Raw genomic sequence first — 27,289 nt, 5'->3', positions numbered from 1 at the left:
AACTCAATTCCAACAATTCAACTTGGGGACAGTTTGTGACTCACGCCTGCTGAATTTATTGTTCACAACATTCTGCCAAGGCTACATGATAAGACTAATTAAGCGTCAATGAGCTATTTAGAAACCAGTCAGTGCACTATTACAAAATGTTACAAGAAACTAGGTTAAATGAACAGAAGATAGACACAAAAAGCTGGAGTAACTCAGCGGGACAGGCAGCATCTTTGGAGAGAAGGAATGGGTGATGTTTCGGGTCGAGACCCTTCTTCAGACTAGTGTAAGAAAATAACTGCAGATGCTGGTACTAAATCGAAGGTATTTATAGACAATAGACATTCTCTGACTGAAAAAGGTTTTTCCTCATCCCAGTATTTATTTCACAAAATGCTGGAGTAACTCAGCAGGTCAGGCCGCATTCCTTCTCTCCTGAGATGCTGCCTGACCCTTCCTCAGACTGATTAGCGGTAAGGGAAACGAGAGATATAGACGATGATGTGAAATGAACAGAATGGATTGAACAACTTAGTTTAGTTTAGCACGGAAATAGGTCCTTCGGACCACCGAGTTCGCACCAACCAAGGATCGCACTGAACACTAGCACTTTCTTACAGATGTGGGACAATTTACAATTTTTACTGAAGCCAATTAACCTATAAACCTGCACAACCTGAGTGTGGGAGGAAACTGAAGCACCCAGAGAAAAGCCCACGTGGTCACAGGGAGAACTACAAACTCTGTACAGACAGCACCTGTAGTCAGGATGGAATCCGGTTCTTGATATAAGGCAGCACCTCTACCGTGGGCAACTATCTGATTCTTGTACCACTATTGTTTATAGGTTTAAATAGGCTTTTTCCACATTCATTTTATTTTTCTAGGTTCAGTTTGAATTCAGCCAGCATTATAGAATTTCAAATATTCAAACCAAGAAGTAGTTTCCCCTCAGGATATCTCTTTGTGAACCAAAGAAAGCAAGACAAATATTCATCCTCAGTGCATCGTGCTGAATGATGTTTTAACAGCAGTTGCACATTGTCCTTACTGTTTAGTGCAACAATAGAAGATGGATTTGAACTCAGAGGACAAAGGGGTTAATTAAGAGGGGAAAAAAAGCATGAATGAAAGCTTGCGGAAAATATAAAGAGTGACTGTAAAAGTTCCTATGGGTATGTAAAAAGGAAAAGATTAGTGAAGACAAATGTAGGTCCCTTACAGTCAGAGACAGGTGAATTTATAGTGGGAACAAGGAAATGGCAGAACAGTTAAACGAGTACTTTGGTTCTGCCTTCACTAAGGAAGACACAAACAATCTCCCAGAAATACTAGGAGACAGAGGATCTAGTGGGAGTGAGGAACTGAAGGGAATCCTCATTAGTCGGTAAATGGTGTTTGGTAATCTGTTGGGACTGAAGGCAGATAAATCCCCAGGGCCTGATGGTCTGCATCCCAGAGTACTCAAGGAGGTGGCCCTAGAAATCGTGGATGCATTGGTGATCATTTTCCAATGTTCTCTCGACTCTGGATCAGTTCCTGTGGACTGGAGGGTAGCCAATGTAACCCCACTTTTTAAGAAAGGAGGGAGAGAGAAACCGCGGAATTATAGATCAGTTAGCCTTACTAGTGTGAAAAGATGTTATAGCAGCGCATTTGGAAAGCAGTGACAGGATCGGTCAAAGTCAGCATGGATTTATGAAGAGGAAATCATGCTTGACTAATCTTTTGGAATTTTTTGAGGATGTAACAAGTAGAATGGATAAGGGAGAGCCAGTGGATGTGGTGTATCTGGACTTTCAGAAAGCCATTGACAAGGTCCCACACAAGAGATTAGTGTGCAAAATTAGAGCACATGGTATTGGGGGTAGGGTATTGACATGGATAAATAACTGATTGGCAGACAGGAAGCAAAGAGTAGGAATTAACGGGTCCTTTTCAGAAAGGCAGGCAGTGACTAGTGGGGTGTCACAAGGCTCATTGCTGGGACCCCAGTTGTTTACAATATATATTAACAATTTAGACGAAGGAATTAAATGTAACACGGTGTCGCAGCGGTAGAGTTGCTGCCTTACAGCGAATGCAGCACCGGAGACTCAGGTTCGATCCTGACTACGGGCGCTGTCTGTACGGAGTTTGTACGTTCTCCCCGTGACCTGCGTGGGTTTTCTCTGAGATCTTCGGTTTCCTCCCACACTCCAAAGACGCACAGGTATGTAGGTTAATTGGCTTGGCAAATGCAAAAATTGTCCCTGGTGGGTGTAGGATAGTGTTAGTGTGCGGGGATCGCTGGGCGGCGCGGACCCGGTGGGCCGAAGGGCCTGTTTCTGCGCTGTATCTCTAAATCTAAAAAAATCTAAAACATCTCTAAGATGTGGCTGCAGTGACTTGTCCCTGGTGCTCAAGTGAGTGCTACAATATGGTGGGAATTGATGAGAATTTAGATCCATGTGGGCACATGAGACTGCAGATGCTCGGAACAAAGAAACAAACCGCTGGAGCAACTCATCAGGTCGAGGCAAAGGGATGGTCGGCATTTCAGGTTGAGACCCTGCGTTAGGCGTGAGTGTGGAGGCGGAGAGATGGAGGGCTGTAGGCTGTAGGTGGAGACGCAAGGAACTTCAGATGCAGTTGGACCCAACCCATTGGGTCAGGCAACATCTGTAGAGGGGGTGGATAGGCGATGATGTTTCGAGACGAGTCCCAGTCCCAGACACAGACTGAAGAAGGGTCCCGATCTGAGACGTCGCCTGTCCATTCGCTCTGGAGATGCTGCCTAAGCGGCTGAATTACAGCGTGGGCAAGTCGGGCTAAAGGCCTGTTTCCACGCTGCACAACTCTTGGGGCAGTGAAAAGCTTTGCTTACCCTTCTGTCCAGGTAGATGATCCATACACGATTACTATCAAACCAGGCTGTGGCATAGCTGGTACAGCTGATACCTCACAGTGCCCAAAGCTCAGGTTCAAGAGTCAAGATTCAAGATAGCTTTATTGTCATCCAAATTGGACGAAATTCAGTCACCCACAGTCCAACAACAAAAGCATCAAAATAGGCATTAAAATTACACAACCCCCAATACACACAAAAGAAACATCCATCAAGAAAACATCCATCACAGTGAGTCTCCTCCAGTCCTCTCCTCACTGTGATGGAAGGCCACAATGTCTTTTCCTTCTCCTGCTGTTCTCTCCCGCGGTCAGGTTGTTGTGGTTGCAGGCCACGCCGGACGGTCCGCAGCGGCCAGAGCCTAATGCAAGTCGCAGCCGCTCCCGCAGCCTTCGAAGACGGCCGGCTCTGCCGATGATAAGTCCGATCCGGGGCGGGCAAACACGCTGCTGCTGCCGCTGTTGCTGCATGTCGGGGCGGTCGTGGCTCCCGACATTGAAGCCCCCGCGCAGCAGAGAAATATCCCGCGGCCTATCTTAGGCCGCGCCGGACGGTGAAATGTCCGCGGCGGGCCGGCCCAAGCCCCGCGATCCGGGGCGGGCGAACACGCTGCCGCTGCCGGAGCTCCCGATGTCGGCATCCACGCGGCCCGAGCCTAAGGCGAGTCGCAGCCGCTCCCGCAGCCGCTCCCGCAGCCTCCGAAGACGGCCGGCTCCACTGATGGTAAGTCCGGTCCGCGGGCTCTGCGAACCGGAGCCCTGGAGGCCGACAGCTCCAGGAGTTGGGCCGATGGTAGGCCGCAGCAGGAACGGAGACACCACCCAGAAAACAAAGGTCGGGTCTCCGTTCGGAAGGGACACCTATTTACAATTTTACAGTTCCCCCCCTCCCCCCCACATACACACATAGTACACAAACACAAAAACACGACATCACAACTACAATTAAGACAAAAAAACAACAAAAACACAAAGACAAATGGACCGCAGGTAAGCCGCAGCTGCTATGGCAGCGCCGCCATTTTGGGTAGATTCGATCCTGACCTCAGGCGCTATCTGTGTGAAGGTTGCACGTTCTCCTCGTGACCGCGTGGGGTTTCCTCCAGGCGCCACATCCCAAAGATGTGCGGGTTTGTAGTTAAATTGACCTTTGGTAAGTTAGCCCTTGTGTGCAAGGGGTGGACGAGAAAGTGGGATCAAATAGAACTAATGTAAAGGAGTAATTGATGGTCATTGTGGATTCGGTAGAGCAAAGGACCTGTTTCCATGTTGTATCCTGCAACGCAATCCTGCAGAATTCACTGTTGCAGCTACAGAGAAGGTGCAGATCACAGAAAGAGTGTCAGGACCGGGTTCAGAAAAGATTTACAGTCCTTTGGCAAGCTGCCAGGACTAGAGGGTGTGAGCTCTAGGGAGAGGTTGAGTAGGCTGGGTCTCTATTCCATGAAGCGCAGGAGGATGAGGGGAGATGTTAAGGGCGGCATGGTGGTGCAGCGGTAGAGTTGCTGCCTTACAGCGAATGCAGCGCCGGAGACTCAGGTTCAATCCTGACTACGGGCGCTGTCTGTACGGAGTTTGTATGTTCTCCCCGTGACCTGCGTGGGTTTTCTCTGAGATCTTCGGTTTCCTCCCACACTTCAAAGACGTATAGGTATGTAGGTTAATTGGCTGGGCAAATGTAAAAATTGTCAATAGGGTATAGGATAGTGTTAATGTGCGGGGATCACTGGGCGGCGCGGACCCGGTGGACCGAAGGGCCTGTTTCCGCGCTGTATCTCTAAATCTAAAATCTAAATCTCGTACAGGTGTACAAAATCATGAGAGGAATAGATCAGGTAGATGCACAGAGTCTTTGACCCCGAGTCGTGGAAATCGAGGACCAGAGGACGTAGGTTCAAGGTGAAGGGGAAAAGATTTAATAGGAATCCGAGGGGTAACATTTTCACACAAAGGGTGGTGGGTGTATGGAACAAGCTGCCAGAGGAGGTAGTTGAGGCTGGGACTATCCCATCGTTCAAGAAACAGTTAGACAGGTACATGGATAGGACAGGTTTGGAGGGATATGGACCAAACGCAGGCAAGTGGGACTAGGGTAGCTAGGACATTGTTGGCCGGTGTGGGCGAGTTGGGCCGAAGGGCCTGTTTCTACGCTGTTACATTTAATTCCTTTGTCTAAATTGTTAATATATATTGTAAACAACTGGGGTCCCAGCAATGAGCCTTGCGGCACCCCACTAGTCACTGCCTCTGTGACTCTATGACTGCAACAAGATGGATTTGGGGGCGGGGGGGGGGGAGTATATTTCCTTAGCATACAAGAGGTCTGTTCAAGAGTCTGTTAACAGTGGGGAACAAGCTGTTGTTGAACCTGCTGGTGTGTGCCTTCAAACTGTTGTATCTTCTGCACATAGGAAGAGGGGAAAAGAGGAAATGTATGTGTGGTCAGATTTTATTGTTGCTTTCCTGAAAACGTGAATTGTAAATGGAGTCTATGGGGATGGGGGTTTGTGGGGGGAGACTAGTTTGCATAATGGACTGTGCAAGAATTTAACTTGGTGCTAAAAATCCGAAAAGCCTTCAACATGAGAAGTTACACACGCAAGTTGCAATTGCCTTTGTTTGATCACGCGCCACATTTCTAGCAAGACAAATACACCATTCATCTGAGAAAGTGGGCACAAAATGCTGGAGTAACTCAGCGGGTCAGGCAGCCTCTCGGGAGGGAAGGAATGTGTGACGTTTCGGGTCGAGACCCTTCTCCAGTCTGAAGGAAGAATCTCGACCCGAAATGTCACCCATTCCTTCTCTCCTGAGATGCTGCCTGACCCGCTGAGTTACTCCAGCATTTTGTGTCTACCTTCGATTTAAACCAGCATCTGCAGTTCTTTTTCCTATTCATCCGAGGAATGCTGGAAACACGACATAGTTTAGAAAATTTGCCTCATCGCCATGCCTTGTCTTTTAGCTATTCAATCAATTATTCACTTCAACTGCTCTTCTTTGTCCCCTTTCCAAAGATTCGTTTTTGGAAAGTTGCAACACTGCAGAACTGTTCTGCGGTTGAGTGGTTACAATAAAGACCGCTTCGGTTTTCTCAAGTGGATGTGAAAGATTCCAAAGCACTAATTTGAACAAATGATCCATGACCATGAATGTGAAGAAAGGTGAAGCTCTTCCCGGTGGCCTGGCCAAGGGTCGCTCTTAACCAACATCACTTGGAAAATCATTACCACGACCACGTTCACACTCTCTCAAACAAAAAAAAAACATTCGTCACCATTTCTTCAATTCAATATCAGCTATGCAAAAAAAAAAAAACCTGATTAAAACAGTAACTGCAAAAAGGTTTAAGACATCCACTGGGGGCCAAATAAATCCAGTTTTCATTTCATCAATCACAGAATCCGTTCAGCCCACTGAGCGTTAGGATAGTTTAGAGAGATGAGGCTGAGGGGTGATGTGATACATGGGGTAGAAAGGACTGCACCGAGGAGTCCCCTGCAACCTGTTTGTCTCGCGGTTGGTTCAGACTCGCCAGCCGCCTCCTACTGTTGCGGGCTGGTAGAGTCTGTGTACCACATGTACATGGAGTGTGTGATTCTGTGTACCACGTGTACATGGAGTGTGTGAGTCTGTGTACCACGTGTACATGGAGTGTGTGAGTCTGTGTACCACGTGTAATAGACAATAGACAATAGACAATAGGTGCAGGAGTAGGCCATTCAGCCCTTCGAGCCAGCACCGCTATTCAATGCGATCATGGCTGATCACTCTCAATCAGTACCCCGTTCCTGCCTTCTCCCCATACCCCCTCACTCCGCTATCCTTAAGAGCTCTATCCAGCTCTCTCTTGAAAGCATCCAACGAACTGGCCTCCACTGCCCTCTGAGGCAGAGAATTCCACACCTTCACCACTCTCTGACTGAAAAAGTTCTTCCTCATCTCCGTTCTAAATGGCCTACCCCTTATTCTCAAACTGTGGCCCCTTGTTCTGGACTCCCCCAACATTGGGAACATGTTATCTGCCTCTAATGTGTCCAATCCCCTAATTATCTTATATGTTTCAATAAGATCCCCCCTCATCCTTCTAAATTCCAGTGTATACAAGCCCAATCGCTCCAGCCTTTCAACATACGACAGTCCCGCCATTCCGGGAATTAACCTAGTGAACCTACGCTGCACGCCCTCCATAGCAAGAACATCCTTCCTCAAATTTGGAGACCAAAACTGCACACAGTACTCCAGGTGCGGTCTCACCAGGGCCCGGTACAACTGTAGAAGGACCTCTTTGCTCCTATACTCAACCCCTCTTGTTACGAAGGCCAACATTCCATTGGCTTTCTTCACTGCCTGCTGAACCTGCATGCTTCCTTTCATTGACTGATGCACTAGGACACCCAGATCTCGTTGAACTCCCCCTCCTCCTAACTTGACACCATTCAGATAATAATCTGCCTTTCTATTCTTACTTCCAAAGTGAATAACCTCACACTTATCTACATTAAACTGCATCTGCCATGTATCCGCCCACTCACACAACCTGTCCAAGTCACCCTGCAGCCTTATTGCATCTTCCTCACAATTCACACTACCCCCCAACTTAGTATCATCTGCAAATTTGCTAATGGTACTTTTAATCCCTTCGTCTAAGTCATTAATGTATATCGTAAATAGCTGGGGTCCCAGCACCGAACCTTGCGGTACCCCACTGGTCACTGCCTGCCATTCCGAAAGGGACCCATTTATCCCCACTCTTTGCTTTCTGTCTGTCAACCAATTTTCTATCCACGTCAGTACCCTACCCCCAATACCATGTGCCCTAATTTTGCCCACTAATCTCCTATGTGGGACCTTGTCGAAGGCTTTCTGAAAGTCGAGGTACACCACATCCACTGACTCTCCCTTGTCAATTTTCCTAGTTACATCCTCAAAAAATTCCAGTAGATTTGTCAAGCATGATTTCCCCTTCGTAAATCCATGCTGACTCGGAATGATCCCGTTACTGCTATCCAAATGCTCAGCAATTTCGTCTTTTACATGGAGTGTGAGAGTCTGTGTACCACGTGTACATGGAGTGTGTGTCTGTGTACATGGAGTGTGCGAGTCTGTGTACCACGTGTACATGGAGTGTGTGAGTTTGTGTACCACGTGTACATGGAGCATGTGAGTCTGTGTACCACGTGTACATGGAGTGTGTGCGTCTGTGTAGTACGTGTACATGGAGCGTTTGAGTCTGTGTACCACGTGTACATGGAGTGTGTGAGGTTGCAGCTCCTGCTCCATTATCTAAAGGGGCTGCTGCTTGCCTTCCGGCTGCACTTCTCACCCACCATCCTCGTCTTTGGACACTCTGTGTGTAGGGGAGGGGGTAGGGGTGAAGATGTCCTGGTCGGGTTGCTCCTGGGCCTGGCCAAGCTGGCCATCCGCGAGTCACGGTGCCAGGCGGAAGAAGGCTCTGCCCGAGCTGGCTGCCTGCCCTTTTCCAGGGTTACGTCCGTGCCTGGCTGGTGTTAGAGAGGGACTACGTGCTGTCCACGGGCACCCTGGGGGATTTCTGGGACCGCGGGGGGTGGAATGCATCTTGAACAAGAAGCGTAAGACGGTTGTATAATAGTTTATTCTTTGTCTTGTATTATGGTGGTGGGTTCTGTTTTGGTTTTATTGCATTGTATATATTATTTTAATATTTCATTAAAAAAAAAACATTAATAAAAAAAAAAGAGGGGTGATCTTATAGAGGTGTATAGAACCATGATGGAATTAGGGTCAACACACAGAGTCTTTCACCCAGGGTAGGGGAATTAAGAATCAAAGGACATAGGTTTAAGGTCAGGGGGGAAGGGGGCTTGTGTATTTCTAATTCTCTCAAATCAAATAAAAAAATAAATTCTCTCAAATCAAATAAAAAAATATTTTTTTTTTTTTCTTTTTCTCTCTCTCCCTCTCTCCCTCTCTCTCTCTCTCCCTCTCTCTCTCTCTCTCTCTCTCTCTCTCTCTCTCTCTCTCTCTCTCTCTCTCTCTCTCTCTACATCGGCGAGACCAAGCGCAAGCTCGCCGATCGTTTCACTCAACACCTTCGCTCAGTCCGCCTTAACCAACCTGATCTCCCGATGGCTCAGCACTTCAACTCCCCGTCCCAATTCCCAATCTGACCTTTCTATCCTGGGCCTCCTCCATTGTCATAGTGAGGTCCAGTGCAAATTGGAGGAACATCACCTCATATTTCGCTTGGGTAGTTTACACCCCAGCGGTATGAACATTGACTTCTAACTTCAGATAGTTCCTCTGTCCCTCTCTTTCCCCTCTCCCTTCCCCTTCCCAGTTCTCCCACCAGTCTTCCTCTCTCCGACTACATCCTATCTTTGTCCCACCCCCTCCCGACAACAGTCTGAAGAAGGGGTCTCGACCCAAAATGTCACCCATTCCTTCTCTCCGGAGATGCTGCCTGACCCGCTGACTTACTCGAGCATTTTGTGTCTACCTTCGATTTTAAACCAGCATCTGCAGTTTTATTTCATACACAAGTTTTATTGCATACACATCCATCAATGGTCTCCAGAAATGCTGCCTAACCCGCCGAGTTACTCCAATTCTGTCTTTTTTAGTAAACCGGCATCTGCAGCTCCCCATGGACAGGACAGGTTTACAGGGATATGGACCAAACACAAGCAGGTGGGACTAAGTGTAGCTGAGACATGTTGGGCCAGTGTGGGAGAGTTGGGCCAAAGGGCCTGTTTCCACACTGACTGTCTCACTCTGTGACTAGTGTAGCTGGGACATTATTGGGCCAGTGTGGGCGGGTTGGGCCAACGGGCCTGTTTCCACACTGTGTCACTCTATGACTAGTGTAGCTGGGACATTGTTGGGCCAGTGTGGGCGAGTTGGGCCGAAAGGCCTGTTTCCACAATGTATTACTCCATGACTAGTGTAGCTGGGACAGTGTTGGAGAGTTGGGCCGAACGGCCTGTTAACCACACTGTATCACTCCGTGACTAGTGTAGCTGGGACAATGTTGGGCTAGTGTTGGCGAGATGGGCCGAAGGGCCTGTTTCCACACTGTATCACTCCATGACTAGTGTAGCTGGGACATTGTTGGGCTAGTGTGGGCGGCTTGGGCCGAAGGGCCAGTTTCCACACTGTATACTCTATGACTAGTGTAGAGTCAGAGAGTTGTGAATCTGTGGATTTCAGTCAGAGAGTTGTGAATCTGTGGAATTCTCTGCCTCAGAAGGCAGTGGAGGCCAATTCTCTGAATGCATTCAAGAGAGAGCTAGATAGAGCTCTTAAGGATAGCGGAGTCAGGGGGTATGGGAAGAAGGCAGGAACGGAGTACTATCATATCATCATCATATCATATATATACAGCCGGAACAGGCCTTTTCGGCCCTCCAAGTCCGTGCCGCCCAGCGATCCCCGTACATTAACACTATCCTGCACCCACTAGGGACAATTTTTACATTAACCCAGCCAATTAACCTACATACCTGTACGTCTTTGGAGACGTACGTCATTTTGAGAATGATCAGCCATGATCACATTGAATGGTGGTGCTGGCTCGAAGGGCCGAATGGCCTCCTCCTGCACCTATTGTCTATTGTGTAGCTGGGACATTGTTGGGCCAGTGTGGGCGGCTTGGGCCGAAGGGCCAGTTTCCACACTGTGTGTCACTCTGGTCCATCTATCCCCTTCTGATGATGGACAGACGCGCGGACCAATAAGAAGGAGCGGCGGCGGCGGGGCAGGTGGTGTTCGTCCAATGGGAGCGGGGAAGGGGGGGCGGGATTAAGGCGCGGGTCACGTGGTTCGTTTGAATCGGGCTCGCGCGCGTCTCGCGGCCCCTTAACGGCCGAGAGTCGCGGGGCGGGGGGAAGAGAAGAAAAAGAGTCGCTTCACGACGAAGGCCCACAGGCGGCTGTACCTGATCGAAGCGAGCTCTGCCCAGCACGAACGGAGGATATTCTGGTGCCATGGTAAGTCTTGCAACACACTCTCGCTCTCACTCCGGCCGTCCCTCCCACTTTTAAAGGGCGAGGGGGAGCGGCCTCTGGCGGCGCTGCCCGCCTCTCGCAAAGATACTAGAGGAACAAGATGGACGTCCACTCGACCCTGACAACCGGAGTACGTCACGGAAGGCGCCATTTTAGTAAGCAGAAACATTTAAAAAGAAAAAGAACAAAAATCTGTGAGTTGATAGATGAGATATATTCTGCATTTTTTTAAATGGTATATATATATATATATATATATATATATATATATATATATATACTGTTAATGGTATCATCACATACTGTTACCCCAAAACAGATTATTAAAACAGATCTGGGCTAACCAATCAACGCCGACCTGGGTGGTATGCTGGCGGTGTGCAGCGGACGATGGAGCTGGTCTTCGCCTCACAGTCGACACGTTAACACACACCTTGCCCTCTTGTACTAATTGTTGAGCTATATTGTTTAAATATTAAACTGAGTGTTGATACAACACGTGAGCTTCTACAGTGGTGACCCGGACGATCCAAAACGGCCTCTTTTGGATTTCATCATGCCTGGATAAGACAACTTAGATCAGCAGAATGTAGTTTCACTCAAACTGCCCACCTTCTGGACATCACAGCCCCAAGTGTGGTTTGGACAAGCCAAAGCCCAATTCCACATCTGCCCGATAACTGCCAACGTTACTACATGTTCAGTGCGCTGGACCAGGACACCGCCGGGCGCCTGATCGATTACCTTCGCCAGTCACCAGCGGACAACAAGTGCAAAGGGATCAGAGTGCTCCTCAAGGCCACTTTCGGTCTCAGCCGCCGCGACAGGGCGGCAAAACTCATGCACATGGATAGCCTAGGCGACCGCAAACCGTCCGTGCTCATGAACGAAATGCTCACCGTGATGGAAGGACACAAGACCTGTCCCCTTTTTGAACAGGAGGAAAAGGACATCCACCTGAGGACATCCGCCTGCTCCTCACGGATGACAATTTCACCAACCTCCGACTGCTGATGGCCCGTGCGGACGTGCTGTGGCTGGCCAAACAGCAGGGTGGAGCCACCATCAGTCGGGTAGCGGCGGTGCCTCGACAGGTCATACGGGCAGTCTCAGCCTCCATGGAAGGAGTGGCAGTGAAGTCGACCACGATTGGCGCCAGCAAGGACAAGTGGTGCTACTACCACCAAAGGTGAGGCTTCGAGGCCTGCTGATGCTGACCACCCTGCACGCATCCAGGAAACGCCTCGGCCAGCCGTTGGTAGTGGCGACTACGGCCGGCAAAAAACATCGTCTCCTCTACACCTGGGATTGTCATTTGGGGGGGCATTTTCTCGTTGACACGGGAGCGGAGGTCAGTGTTTTGCCCCCCTCGGGCACCGACACTCGTTTCAGAAAGAAGGGGCCTCCCCTGACCGCCGCCAACAGCAACAACATCAGAACGATCCCGCTCAACTTCAATTCCTGTCATTCCAAGTGGACCTTTACCATTGCTGACGTCTCACAACCGCTCTCAACTCTTTCTACTTCTGCACCATTGATGCTGATTTGGGCGTGTACTCCACCATGCATTCTGAAGTCGATAACTAGCCCCATTGTCTTGCTGGCAGTGAGGGCGAGATTATTCTTGAACACCATACAATGCTAACCTCAACTATGAACTTTATGGATTATGTCTTTACATAGAAACATAGAAAATAGGTGCAGGAGGAGGCCATTCGGCCGTTTGGGCCGGCACCGCCATTCATTGTGATCATGGTTGATCATCCACAATCAGTAACCCGTGCCTGCCTTCTCCCCATATCCTTTGATTCCGCTAGCCCCTAGAGCTCTATCTAACTCTCTTTTAAATTCATCCAGTGAATTTGCCTCCACTGCCTTCTGTGGCAGAGAATTCCACAAATTCACAACTCTCTGGGTGAAAAAGTTCCTTCTCACCTCAGTTTTTAATGGCCTCCCCTTTATTCTAAGACTGGCCCCTGGTTCTGGACTCCCTCAACATGAGGAACATTTTTCCTGCATCTCGCTTGTCCAGTCCTTTTATAATTTTATATGTCTCTAAAAGATCCCCTCTCATTCTTCTAAACTCCAGTGAATACAAGCCTAGTCTTTTCAATCTTTCCTCATATCACAGTCCTGCCATCCCAGCGATCAATCTCATGAACCTACGCTGCACTGCCTCAATTACAAGGATGTCCTTCTTTAAATTAGGAGACCAAAACTGTACACAATAGTCCAGATGTAGTCTTACCAGGGCCTTATACAACTGCAGAAGCACCTCCTTACTCCTATCCTTTGGTTGCACAACCATGAACATATTGAATGGCGGTGCTGCCTCGAAGGGCCGAATGGCCTACTCCTGCACCTATTTTCTGTTTCTATGGGTGTGGAGCGATTCTGACCAGTCTTATTTGCTGGGTCGGAAAAGCTCACTGGACCCAAACTCCAAGCAGAACAACTCACGAAAGTGCAACTTCTAACAGCCCCCTGGGTCAGGATTGAACCAGGTTTGCCTACGATAGATACTAAATGCTGGAGTAATTCAGCGTGTCAGGCAGCATCTCGGGAGAGAATGAATGGGTGACGTTTTGGCTCGAGACCCTTCTTCAGCCTACGACAGGCAGCAACTCTACTGACTGCACCATTATGCCACCCTGTGGTCTGAGAACTTCCAGCACCTTCTGATTAGGAGGTTCATATAAGCAACAAAAAAAGGTTAGCCAGTTTAAATTCCAGTTGGCATCTGATTTAATCTTAGTGCAAACCCAGCTTCAATAAATTGACATTCAAGTTCAATTTGTTTTTATGAACACAATCGGAATTTTAAATCGGAGAAGAAAACTTGTCACTGCAACAGGGTAACCATTTCCTACTTTAGCATTTCTTCAGTACTGAGAAGGACATGCCTTCATTGTGAAGATGAGGACTTTGAGGGTGACTGAGGTTAATGTGCAATTCGCAGACTCTGCCACAGGTAGGGTTGCCAACTATCTCACTCCCAAATAAGGGGCCGGGTGACGTCACCGCCCCGCACCCCACGTGACCTCACCCAGCCAGCGGCTAAGTGCTCCCGCTCCACCAATGGCGGCCGCCTGGGCCGGGAGGCATTAGGCGGCGCCCGGGCCTCCGGACCTACAGTGTCCGGGCCTACAGCGTCCAGGCCAACAGCGCCCCCCCCCAGGCCTAATACGGGACTAGGGCGGTCCCGTACGGGACAAACCAATTTAGCCCAAAATACGGGATGTTCCGGCTAATACGGGACAGTTGGCAAACTTAGTCACAGGTTGGTACGGATGAGGTGTTTGGGATGTAGTACTCTTTGTTCTCTATTTTCTCCCATCACAAAGATCCATGAATAATGGTACTGGCTACATTGAGTTTGAGTTTAGTTCATTGTCACGTGTACCGAGGTACAGTGAAAAGCTTTTGTTGCGTGCTAACCAGTCAGCAGAAAGACTATACATGATTACAATTGAGCCATCGGCAGTGTACAGATACAGGATAAAGGGACCATAGCCCCACCACCTAATTGGGTGAAAAAGTTGCCCCTCGGGTTCCAATTAAATCTTTTCCCCCCCCTCACCTTAAACCTATGTTCTTTGGTTCTCGATTTCTCCTACTCTGGGCAAGAGACTCTGTGTCTACCCGATCTGTTCCTCTCATGATTTTGTACACCTCTATAAGATCACCCCTCATCCTCCTGCCGTCCAAGGAATAGAGTCCTAGCCTGCTCGACCTCTCCGTATAACTCAGGCCCTCGAGTCCTGGCAACATCCTCGTTAATCTGCTCATCTCTGTAGGCAATGCAGTGTGCCACCTAGTGCAGATTGTGCAGATTCACACTGACAATGGTAATCATAATGGCATCCATGCAACTATCATAAGGGAGGTTAGCACATTGGTAACTCAAAAGCAAAATACTGCAAATGTTGAAAATCTGAAACATAAGCAGAAAAGGCTGGAAATATCCAGAAAGTGGACAGAATGTGTGAAAAGACAGGGTGGAAACAGCAAGGTTTAGAGGATCAGTCTGAAGAAGGGTCCCGATCCGAAATTGCACTTATCCATGTTTTCCAAGGATACAGCCTGATGCGCTGAGTTACTCCAACATTTATAAATCACAATCACAATAATACTTTATTAGCCAAGTATGTTTTGCAACATACGAGGAACTTCATTTGCCATACAGTCATACAATCAACTTCTTGTTTCTAAAGATTAAAGGACATAATGTGTCAAGTCCCAATATAAAGCCTATAATTATGGTTTGAATAGTGACTGTAAGAAAGCAACGGGTTCAATAAGTACAGTTGGTATGGATATTTAAGCTTCCTGATGGTATAGGTATTTGTTTAATTATTAATGTTAGAAGAACCTTTTTCCCAGGATGGAAATGTCAAATACTATCGGACACCGCTTTAATGTGAGAGGGGCAAAGTTTGATGGAGATGTGAGGGGCAAGTTTTTTACACAGAGGGTGGTGGGTGCCTGGAACATGCCACCAGGGGTGGTGGTGGAGGCAGATACGATAGTGGTGTTTAAGCTATAGATAGGCAGATGGATATGCATGAATGGAGGAATGTGGATCGCGTGCAGGCAGAGGGGGTCAGTTTAACTAGGCATTGTTTGACATAGACATTGTGGACAGAAGGGCCTCTTCCTGTATTGTGCCGTTCTATGTTCATGAGTTAATTTAAAATCATGAGGGACATACATAAGATGAATGCAGAGTCTTTGTCCCAGGGTAGGAAAATCAAGAACTCGAGGGTATAGGTTTAAGGTGAGATGGGAAAGATTTAACAGCAACCTGAGGGGCAATTTTTTCACTCAGAGGCAGTGGGTATATGGAACAAGCTGCCAAAGGAAGTAGTTGAGGCAGGTACTATAGCAGCACAAAATACATTTGGACGGAGATGTAGATCGAACAGGTTTAGAGGGAGATGGTCCAAACATGGACAAATGGGACTAACTTAGATGGGCATCTTCGTCGACATGGATGAGTTGGGCCAAAGGTACCTATTTCTATGAGTAGGAAGGAACTGCAGATGCTGGTTTAAACCGAAGACAGACACAAAAAGCTGGAGTAACTCAGCGGGTCAGACAGCATCTCTGGAGAAAAGGAATAGGTGACGTTTTGGCTCAAGACCCTTCTTCATATGACTCTTTCTCTTTTATTATTACAACCTAACCTACTGAATATTTGCAGAACTGTTTTTATTACATTAGTAACACTCCTTTCTCATTCTCTCTGTCATTGGAAAATGGTTGGAGGTAACACTAAGAAACAGCCCTTAGAAACCTCATTAGAAATTTTCACACATTCATTTAAGAAATTAGATTGTTCCATTTTTTTATTTATCATTTGAAACAGTTTTAACAATCAGTTTCACATCTTTCGGTAATGGTCACAAGTTGGGGTATATAGAGTGCTCATAGTAAAAACTCTAAAGAAAGACAATTGTTAAATATGAACATATTTCCACACAGGAACACACCCTTCAGCCCACAATGTCTGGGCTGAACATGGTGCCAAGTTAAACTAATCTCCTCTGACTGCATGTAATCCACGTCTATCTATTCGCTGCACATCCATGTGTCTTTCTAAAAGCCCCTTAAACGCCACTATTATATACGCCTCCACCACCACCACCACCCTTGGCAGTGCGTTCCGGGCACCCACCACTCTGTGCAAACAAACCTGCTCCGCACATCTCCCTCTGACTTTAAAGCTATGTCCTCGAGTCTTTGACATTTTCACCCTTGGAAATAAAAAGTGCCATCTACTATTATGTACCACACATCAGTCTCACTGGAGTTAGCTTCAGAAGCACATGCTCTGATTGACATTCACACTGTGCACAGCTGAAAAAAGACTAAATAGCTTGGAGATACAAGAAACTGCAGATGCTGGTATCCTGAGCAAAATCAAAGTGCTGGAGAAACTCATTGGGCCAGACAGCATCTTGGGAATGGATGGACAGACAATTAGATTCCATCTGCCATTTTTCCATCCATTTCTGTGGCTGATCTACATCTCGCGGAATACCTTGATAACGTTCCTGACAAACTGTGATCCCAGCAGTCTTGGTATCATCTGCAATCTTACTATCCAACCCATCTACGTTCATGTCCATCATCGAGTCATACAGCATGGGAACAGGCCCTTCGGCCTGACTTGTCCACGCCAACCAACATGCCCCATCAGCCTGCATTTGGCCCATATCCATCCAAGCCCGTCCTATCCACGTACCTGTCTAATTGTTTCTTAAACATTGCAATAGTCCCTGCCTCAACTACCTCCTCTGGCAGCTCGTTCCATGTACCCACCACCCTTTGTGTGAAAATAATAATAATATAATAATATATTCCTTTATTCGTCCCACATCGGGGAAATTTACAGTGTTACAGCAGCAAAGTGGATAGCAAGAAAGCAAGAGATCATTCATTATAAATAAAAGATACATAAATTGTTTCTTTACCCCTCAGATTCCTATTAAATTACCCCTCATATTTTTATTAAATCCCCCTTCACCTTAAACCTATGTCCTCTGGTTCTCAATTCTCCTACTTTGGGCCAGAGACTGTGCGTCTACCCAAGCTATTCCTTACATGATTTTATACACCGTCATTTATACATATCGATAAATGTCCCACCACAGATCCCTGCAGAACTTCACTGGTCACAGATCTCCAGCCTGACCTTCCACCACAACCCTCTGCCTGTTTTCTATCAGTGAGCCAGTTCTGAATTCATACGACCTTCATCATGATTCTCAATTCCCCTACTCTGGGCAAGAGACTCTGTGAGTTTACCCGATGTATTCCTCTCATGATTTTGTACACTTCTATGAGATCACCCCTCAGGGGTGCTCCCAGGGATAGAATCCTAACCTGCGCAAACCTCTCCTTATAGCTTAGTAGCTAGAAGATGATCTCTAGAAGAAGATCTTATAGAGGTGAGTAAAATCATGAGGGAAATAGATAGGGGGACTGCAGAGTCTTTTACCCAGAATAGGGGAATCAAGAACCAGAAGACATTGGTCGGCATGGATATGTTGGGCCGAAGAGCCCATTTTGTTGTATGACTCTATGCCTCAGCCAGGGTACTGTGCGATTCACCTCTACCCCATTGTGGACATTGGACTTTGTCTCTGGAACTGGTGCGCTACAATGCTGAGAACTATATTCCACACTCTGTATCTTCCCCTTTGCTCCATCTATTGTACTTGAGTTTCACTTGCTTGTATTTATGTATAGTATTACCTGCTCTGTCTAGATAGCAGGCAAACAAAACCTTTCACCGTACCTCCGTACACATGACAATAATAAACCTAAACTTAAATCTAACGTGTTGTATGACTTCACTGGAGAGCATGCAAACAAAAGTGTTTCACTGCATCTGGGCACATGTGACAATAATGAACCAGTACCAGTAACGTAAGGGTTAAATCAGGCTTCTCAACTAAAATGGAGTTGTCTGCTATGGAGGCTTAGAAAAACAATTAGGTGCTTAGGGAAATAATTGGGCTCACTTGGAAGCACTAGTAAATCACAAGACCTCCGATCATACAGCCTCAAGGACATAGAGCAGTCAGACAAGACAAACGTTTGTTCAGAGACAACTGAGATTAGCTCAACTTCTGATGCAAGAAAAGAGCATAGCTTTAAGGTGAGAGGGGAAAGGTTTAAAGGAGACATGTGGGGCTATTTTCTATTTTGCACAGACGGTGGTGGGGGTCTGGAACGCGCTGCCAGGGGTGGTGGTGGCGGCAGATACGATAGTGGTTTTGGGAGGCTTTTAGGCATGCACATGGATATGCAGTTTCAGTTTAATTTATTGTCACGTGTACAGTGAAAAGCTTTAGTTGCATGCCATCCAGTCAACGGAAAGACAACACATGATTATAATTGAGCCATTTACAGTGTACCGATACATGATAAGGGACTAACTCCATTGAATGGAGTGATATGGACCGCGTGCAGGCAAGTTATTAGTTTATCTTAAACATTATTATGTTTGACACAGACATTGAGGGCTAAAGGACCTGTTCCTGTGCTGTACCATTTTCTGGTCCATGTTCCCATCACTAGGGATGCACAAGGAATTGCAAAAAAAAAGCACAAAGTCCTGTAGTAACTCAGCAGGTCAGGCAGCATCTTTGGAGGACATAGGTAGGTGATGTTTTATTCAGACTGATGAAAGCTAGCTGAAAAAGCCTACATGACTGCTGTTTGTAGAAGAGGTACAAGCTTATTCAGTACATACACCGATCAGCCAAAACATTATGACCACTGACAGGCAAGTAAATAACTGATTATCTTGTTACAATGGCACCTGTCAAGGGGTGGGATATATTAGGCAGCAAGTGAACAGTCAGTTCTTGAAGTTGATGTGTTGGACGCAAGAGAAATGGGCAGGAGTAAAGACCTGAGTGACTTTTTATTGTATTTCACCATTGTTTAATAAACTTAAGTTTCTTTATTGCCTTGAAGTGTTCTTTCGCTATCGTCCTCAAAACCTGTTGTTTTGACACAGTGTTGCAGCTGGTAGAGCTGCTGCCTCATGGCAGCAGAGACATGGGTTCAATCCTGACCTCAGATGCTGTCTGTGTGGAGTTTGAACGTTCTCCCCGTGACCCCATGGGTTTCCCCCGGCTGCTCATTTCTTCCACATCCCTAGGATGTGCGGGTTTCTAGCTTAACTGGCCAATGTAAATTGTCCCCTAGTGTGTACGGAATGGATGTGAAAGTGGAATAAGATTGAATTAGTGGGAATGGGTGGTAGACATAAAATGCTGGAATAACTCAGCGGGACAGGCAGCATCTCTGGAGAGAAGGAATGGGTGACATTTCGGGTCGAGACCCTTCTTCAGACTGATGTCAGAGGAGTGGGCAGGACAGAGATAGAATGTAGTTGGAGTCAAACCGCTGGGGTGTAAGCTATTCAAGCGAAATATGAGGTGCTGTTCCTCCAATTTGCGCTGGGCCTCACTCTGACAATGGAGGAGGCCCAGAACAGAAAAGTCAGTGTGGGAATGGGAGGGGGAGTTAAACTGCTGAGCAACCGGGAGATCAGGTAGGTTTAGGCAGACTGAGCGGAGGTGTTCAGCAAAACGATCGCCGAGCCTGCGTTTGGTCTCGCCGATGTACACGGATGTGAACGGGTGATTGGTGGGCTGCATCACTAATGGGTGATTGGTGGGCTGTATCACTGCTTGTATAATTGCAACACCCACATCTTGAAAGAAAACACTCGTTTTATTATTCTTGATATAATTTTATTAACAGGTAGCAATTTGTGAAGGTTCCATCTTCACACCATTTCTTTTCATTATGTATACATACACCAGTTATAATAGCAAAGGCAATTGGAGAAATCGTTTGGACGGGATTCACTAGCTAATAATACTGCAAGGCATGTTGCGATCCCATGGCACAATGGGAGCTGGGAGTTTTGCAATGTGCACGATGGTTGTAAGGAAGGAACCAAGGGAGTGGAGGAAATCAATACATCTCCTCGTCAAAGCAAACCCATGTGATAATTACGGGTTTACTTTCTCACCAATAATTTAAATCCACAAGTGTCGAATAGATGTTCCTCCAGCCCTACGCTGCTCGTGAAACCTCACGGATGATGACAACTTAATTCTTGCAATAGTTGCACGCATGCCGACTTAAAAACAAGGTCCAACTGTGCAGCAAAATACTGAACCTTCAATAGGCACAAAATGCTGGAGTAACTCAGAGGGTCAGGCAGCATATGTGGAATAAAGGAATAGGTGACGTTTCGGGTCGAGACCCTTCAGGCAGACAGGGTGTGACTCTTGCATTCCCTCCCCCACCCTAGTCCTCTTCCTAATTTTACCATTTGCATTCCTTTCGTTATCATCTCAGCCCCTGCCAACAATGGATCATTGTGGGCACCACCTTTCCTGAGTCATGGATGGAGGCTTTGCATTGTTCTGCACCTTCCCATACCCCTAGTTTTCCCCTCCCTGACTCTGTCTGATGAAGGGTCTCGACCCCGAAATGTTACCTATCACTTTTCTCCAGAGATGCTGCCTGACCCGCTGAGTTACTCCAGCACCTTGTGTCTATCTTTGGTGTTTATCCAGCATCTGCAGTTCCTTCTTACACACTGAACGTTTAATCTTTTGTTTACATTTTATTTTTCTCAGGTTTAAATTTTCTTCCCTCCACAGTGGATTTGCTTTGAGAACAGTCAGTTTTCAAATACTTGAAAGTCAAGGTAGCTTTATATAAAATAAGGCAACAAAATCTTCTGGATGTCGTGCTATTAAGTAATCTTTATAAATGGCATCCAGTTGAGAGACAGAACCAACCCCACCCCACCCACCTATTCCCTTACAAAAATAACTGCGGCTATAATACTTAGTGATTTCCTGAGAGACTCAGCAATATCTTCAACTTACAAACGTGGCTCCTGCTAAAACGTATGCGATTTGGCTTAAGAAACAAAAAAGCTGTTCTGCGCATTTTTCATTTGAGATTCTTTGACAGTCATTGGTGATTGAATGCAAGAGTGTGCACCACCGGCGTCAGAGCAAAGGATTGTTCTCAAGTTACTCGGCTTATGTAATCACTTCAAAAAGGAGTTAAACTCGGAAGTATATTCATGTCCTTCCAGCATCCCCTCCCCCTCCTTCACTGATATGTACTCCTTGAAGCTGTGTGCTAGTGGATCATTGTCAAGCTCACCACATATTGAGGTGAACACTCCGATTTCCCCTTTGCTAGCTTCAACCTTGCTGGAAAGTGCTCTTGTATGGGTTTTTGGGCTGCAGCAAGTTCATCCTCTCGATGCTATGATCAGAATATGATACTTATCCCAAAGTCTCATGCATCACCAGAATCCAGTTGCCCCAAGCAGCCCCTGGCAAGTTCGGCAAAGCATCGGCTTCAGAATTTATTATTGGTAGCCCCCATACCGCCGTTTTTACAGCACAGCAGTATGGCATTGATAATATGTTGGTATTGCATAGAAGATCATTCTCATACCTAGCTATTTACAAGGGCTATGCAGCCAAAACAGACGGGGGAGAAAGACAAACATCAGATTGGCTTTGATTGGGAAACGCAAATGAATCTTCCAAACAATAGATACGTATCTCCCAAAGTATTAAAGCAGGCTGGCCGGAAGATACACGTGAATGCAAAAAAAAGTACTGTAATTTCAGTGCTTTATGCTATCTTAAAGGGATTATGTTACATGCTTGCAAAGGCACGGGGGTCTGGCGTAGCGCAGGTTCAATGCAATATATCACGCACTTTCCCCCTCAAATCTAGGGAAGATTTCTCACTGCACTAGCTCGCTGGAATCTTTATTCTTTTCATTCCTCACAGCAGTCTCATTGTGGTCATGTCAAAAAAGGAACTGCCCGTGAATTCTGTGCATCCATGCCAGCTGAGAAACAGAAGGTAGACAAAAATGCTGGAGTAACTCAGCGGGACTGGCAGCATCTTGGGAGAGAAGGAATGGGTGACGTTTCGGGTAAGACATCATCCATTCCTTCTCTCCCGAGATGCCGCCTGACCCACTGAGTTAATCCAGCATTTTGTGTCTACCTTTGAGTTAAACCAGCATCTGCAGTTTTTTTCCTACACCAGCTTAGAAACCGTTGCCCTATATCAGACTTTTTATATACATTCACGGTTTGTCCCAAATCAAGGCCTTCTTCGTTATCAGGGGTTATGGGGAGAAGGCAGGGGAATGGGGTTGGGAGGGAGAGATAGATCAGCCATGATTGAATGGCGGAGTAGACTTGATGGGCCGAAAGGCCTAATTCTGCACCTAGAACTTATGAGCTGAACTTATGAGCATTCCCGAGTCTGGTTCCCCTTTCCCACCACTTGTCTATTGCCGTCTCTTGATGTAAAATCACCATCAGAAGACCTGGTCACTTTACAGCAAATGATGTGATCCTTTTACACCTGCTGCACGATTTGCATGTAATTCCAACATTCCAGGGTGCGAAAGGGTGAGGCACATTTGAGGGTTCATTTGGTGGCTGCCTTGATCTTCATCTCCTCGCTCACTGTCTGGAGAATGCTTGGATTGTGTTCCATGATGTGCACCAGCAAGAGGTCGATGTACTCCTCCAGATCCCGCACGTGCTCCTCCTCCTTCTGTATCTGTGACTCCTGCTGCAGGATCTTCTTGATGAGCTCATCGTGGGTGAGGTGGTAGTAGTGTACCACTGGGTCTGCCAGCTTGGACTCCTGCAATCAGAAGAAGCCGTTACACAAACAAGAATACAACGGGTTGTAGGGAGGAACTGTAAACCGAAGATAAACACGAAAAGCTGCAGTAACTCAGCGGGACAGGCAGCATCTCTGGAGAGAAGGGATAGGTGACGTTTCGGGGTTGGGACCCTTCTTCAGACTGAGAGTCAAGGAAAATGGGAATGAGAGATATCGACGGTGCTCACGGTAAATGAATGAAAGCAAAAAAGGGCAGCTTACAACCCAGCGGTATGAATGTCTCTAACTTCAAGTAACCCTTGCATCCCCTCTCTCTCCGACCCTCCCCCACCCTAGTCGTTGTACTAGTTTTACTGTCTTGTTAAGTTCCTGTGTATACTCGTTATCACCCATCCCACACCGAACAATGGCCCATTGTGGGCCCCACATTTCCTTGATCATCGTTGCTTTCTGCATATCTTCCATTCATTTCTCCTAAGTACCGTCTAAATCTCCCATTCCCCTTTCCCCTGACTCTCAGTCTGAAGAGTTAGACTTTGCTCTTAGGGCTAAAGGAATCAAGGGATATGGGAAAAAGGCAGGAACTGGGTACTGATTTTAGATGATCAGCCAAGATCCTATTGAATGGCGGTGCTGGCTTGAAGGGCTGAATGGCCTACTCCACCTATTTTTCTATGGGTGATGTTTCGGGTCGAGACCCTTCGTCAGACTGAATGCGACTGAAGACGGGTCTCGACCCGAAACGTCACCCATTCAGTCTGAAGAGGGGTCTCGATCCGAAACGTCACCCATTCCTTCTCTCCCGAGATGCTACCTGTCCCGCTGATTTACTCCAGCATTTATCATATCATATCATATATATACAGCCGGAAACAGGCCTTTTCGGCCCTCCAAGTCCGTGCCGCCCAGCGATCCCCGTACATTAACACTATCCTACACCCACTAGGGACAATTTTTTTTTACATTTACCCAGCCAATTAACCTACATACCTGTACGTCTTTGGAGTGTGGGAGGAAACCGAAGATCTCGGAGAAAACCCACGCAGGTCACGGGGAGAACGTACAAACTCCTTACAGTGCAGCACCCGTAGTCAGGATCGAACCTGAGTCTCCGGCGCTGCATTCGCTGTAAAGCAGCAACTCTACCGCTGCGCTACCGTGCCGACCTTCAATTTTAACAATCATCTGAAGTTTTTTTCCTACCTATTTTTCTATGCTATGAAAAATCACCAATTCCTTTTCTCCAATAATACAACTCGTTGTAGAATCATCCAGTGCAGACGGAGTCGTGGTCATGGAGCAATATTGAGCCATATGGAGCCATTGAGCATGGAAACAGGTCCTCGGGCCCAAATCATTCATGCTGACCAGTGCCAACTAGGGCGGTACAGTGGCACAACAGTGGAGTTGCTGCATTACAGTACCAGAGATCCGGGTTCGACCTGCCGAGTTACTCCAGCACTTTGTGTCTTTTGCAGTTTTGTAGAACTTTGGTTCTGCCGCATTTGGAGTATTGCATGGAGTTGTGGTCGCCCCATTACCGGAAGGGTGTGGAAGCTTTGGTCAGGGTGCAGAGGACGTTCACCAGAACGATGCCTGGATTTGAGGATATTAGCTACAGGAGGAGGTTGGACAGACTTGGAATGTTTTCACAACTAGGTTGTGGGAAGTATATAAAATTAGGAGAGGCAAAGGGCAGACAGGCAAACTTTTTCCTCAGGAATGGAAATACCAGATACTAGAGAAAATAGCTTTAAGAAGAGAGGCAATGTTTAAAGGAGATATGCAGGGCGAGTTTCTGCTTTGCACAGAGGGTGGTGGGTGCCTGGAAAGCACTGCCAGTGGTGGAGACCGATATGATCGTTGTTATTTGGGAGGCTTTTCGATAGGCACATGGATATACAGGGAATGGAGGGATATGGGTTATGTACAGGCAGATAAGAGTCTGAAGAAGGGTCTCGACCCGAAACGTCACTCATTCCTTCTCTCCAAAGATGCTGCCTGTCCCACTGAGTTACTCCAGCATTTTGTGTCTACCTTCGATTTAACCAGCATCTACAGTTCTTTCCTACACAGTTAAGAGTTTGTCTTAGTTCGGCACTGATATTAAGGGTCGAAGGTCCTGTTCCTGTGATGCACTGTTCTATGCTCTAATAAACACTCTGGGCAATTGACGTGTTATGGTTGAAGCACACGTATGTAGTCCGGTTACCTTCACGGCTTCCTGCTCCTTGTGTCCTCCTGACACGGGTGACCTCATTGGGCTGATGTGGCCAGTCGTCACATTCTTCAGCTTCTCAAGCCCACTGGTCAGCGTGTTGCTGAGGTGTGAGCGGCCAGATTTCTTCTCCGTAACCTCCAGGGCTGTGGCAGTGATGGGCTTCACAGGGTGAGGGCTGGTGGCAGAACAGAGAGAAGGTCACGCGCATAGTCATCGTGTCACATTACATGCACTCCACCTTCAGAGCAAGGCCAAATACAAATTGGAGGAACAGCACCTTGGATTTCGCCTGGGCATCTTACAACCCTGCGGTATCTTGTATCTTGTGGTCATCACTTCCGAAGTGTCCACCAGGGACTATACTGGAAGTATCCTATACCCACCAGGGACAATTTTTAACACACCCACTTGGGACAACTTTTTTACATTTACATTTACCAAGTTAACCTACAGCGATCCCCGCACACTAACACTATCCTACACCCACCAGGGACAATTTTTGCATTTGCCAAGCCAATTAACCTACATACCTGTACGTCTTTGAAGTGTGGGAAGAAACTGAAGATCTCGAAGAAAACCCACGCAGATCACCGGGAGAACGTACAAACTCCGTACAGACAGCACCCATAGTCAGGATGGAACCCGGGTCTCCGGTGCAGCATTCGCTGTAAGGCAGCAACTCTACCGCTGCGCCACCTTGACCGCCTTCTATGAATATTGATTTCTCTAACTTCAAGTAACCCTTGCATCTTCAGACCACCCTGACCAAGGCCCTTCTCCCCTGATTGCTCAGTTTGGCCGGGCGGCCAGCTCTATGAAGAGTCCTGGCGGTTCCAAAGTTCTTCCATTTAAGAATGACGGAGGCCACTGTGCTCTTCGGGACCTGCAATGCTGCAGAAATTGTTTTATACCCTTCCCCAGATCTGTGTCTCGACACAATCCTGTCTCAGAGGTCTATGGACAATTCGTTCGTCTTCATGGCTTGGTTTTTGCTCTGACATGCACTGTCAACTGTGGGACCTTATATAGACAGGTGTGTGCCTTTCCAAATCATGTCCAATCAATTTATTTTACCACTGGTGGACTCCAATCAAGTTGTAGAAAAATCTCAAGTATAATCAATGGAAACAGGATGAACCTAAGCTCAATTTTGAGTGTCGTAGCAAAGGGTCTGAATACTGATGTAAATATGATATTTCAGTTATTTCTTTTTAATTACTTTGCAAAGATGTCTAAACACCTGTTTTTGCTTCTTCATTCTGGGGTATTGTATGTAGATTGATGATAAAAAAAAAGAGTTTAATCCATTTTAAAATAAGGCTGTAACGTAACAAAATGTGGAAAAAGTGAAGGGGTCTGAATATTTTCTGAATGCACCGTACACCTCACGCTTCCTCGGCAAGGCCACCAGTACAATAAAGGGCGAGTCAATAAAGGACGACCCTGGTCATTCCCTCTTCTCCCCTCAGGCAAGATGTAAAGAAGTGAGAGAGAGCTGGATAGAGCTCTTAAGGATAGCGGAGTCAGGGGGTATGGGGAGAAGGCAGGAATGGGGTACTGATTGAGAATGATCAGCCATGATCACATTGAATGGCGGTGCTGGCTCGAAGGGCCGAATGGCCTCCTCCTGCACCTATTGTCTATAAGTGTGAATATGCACACATCCAGATTCAGTGACAGTTTCTAACCAGTTTTATTGGGCGACTGAACCATTCTACCACAACCAGAGAGCAGTCCTGACCTCCCATCTCCCTCATTGGAGACCCTCTTTAATTGGACTTTCTTTCATTGGACTTTACTGGACTTTATCTTGCTCTAAACGTTATTCCCTTTATCCTGTATCTGTACACTGTGGACGGATTGATTGTAATCACGTACTGTCTTTCTGCTGACTGGTTAGCACGCAACAAAAGCTTTTCACCATACCTCGGTACATGTGAACAATAAACTAAACTCAAACTCAGATTTATGAATGGGAAATTAA

The 27,289-nt window shown here is 46.9% G+C and overlaps 2 protein-coding genes across 2 annotated transcripts in view; both read right to left on the bottom strand.

The window, feature by feature from the left end:
• Positions 1–10,961, bottom strand: part of LOC144595875 (sideroflexin-5-like) — a 221,213-nt gene extending 210,252 nt beyond the window's left edge. Inside the window, exon 1 of the mRNA XM_078403737.1 lies at positions 10,796–10,961. Within this exon, the coding sequence (XP_078259863.1) occupies positions 10,796–10,846 (51 nt within the window). The 5' untranslated portion in view covers positions 10,847–10,961. The remainder of the gene's footprint in view (positions 1–10,795) is intronic.
• Positions 10,962–20,133: 9,172 nt separating this feature from the next.
• Positions 20,134–27,289, bottom strand: part of LOC144598321 (uncharacterized) — a 73,245-nt gene continuing 66,089 nt past the window's right edge. Inside the window, exons 6-7 of the mRNA XM_078408322.1 lie at positions 25,297–25,480; positions 20,134–23,102 (exon numbers count right to left, since the gene is read on the bottom strand). Coding sequence (XP_078264448.1) covers positions 22,881–23,102; positions 25,297–25,480 — 406 coding nt within the window. The 3' untranslated portion in view covers positions 20,134–22,880. The remainder of the gene's footprint in view (positions 23,103–25,296; positions 25,481–27,289) is intronic.

This window comes from Rhinoraja longicauda, chromosome 1 (assembly GCF_053455715.1).
Source record: "Rhinoraja longicauda isolate Sanriku21f chromosome 1, sRhiLon1.1, whole genome shotgun sequence".
Lineage (NCBI taxonomy): Eukaryota > Metazoa > Chordata > Chondrichthyes > Rajiformes > Arhynchobatidae > Rhinoraja > Rhinoraja longicauda.
This window is presented reverse-complemented; position numbering and strand designations above follow the sequence as displayed.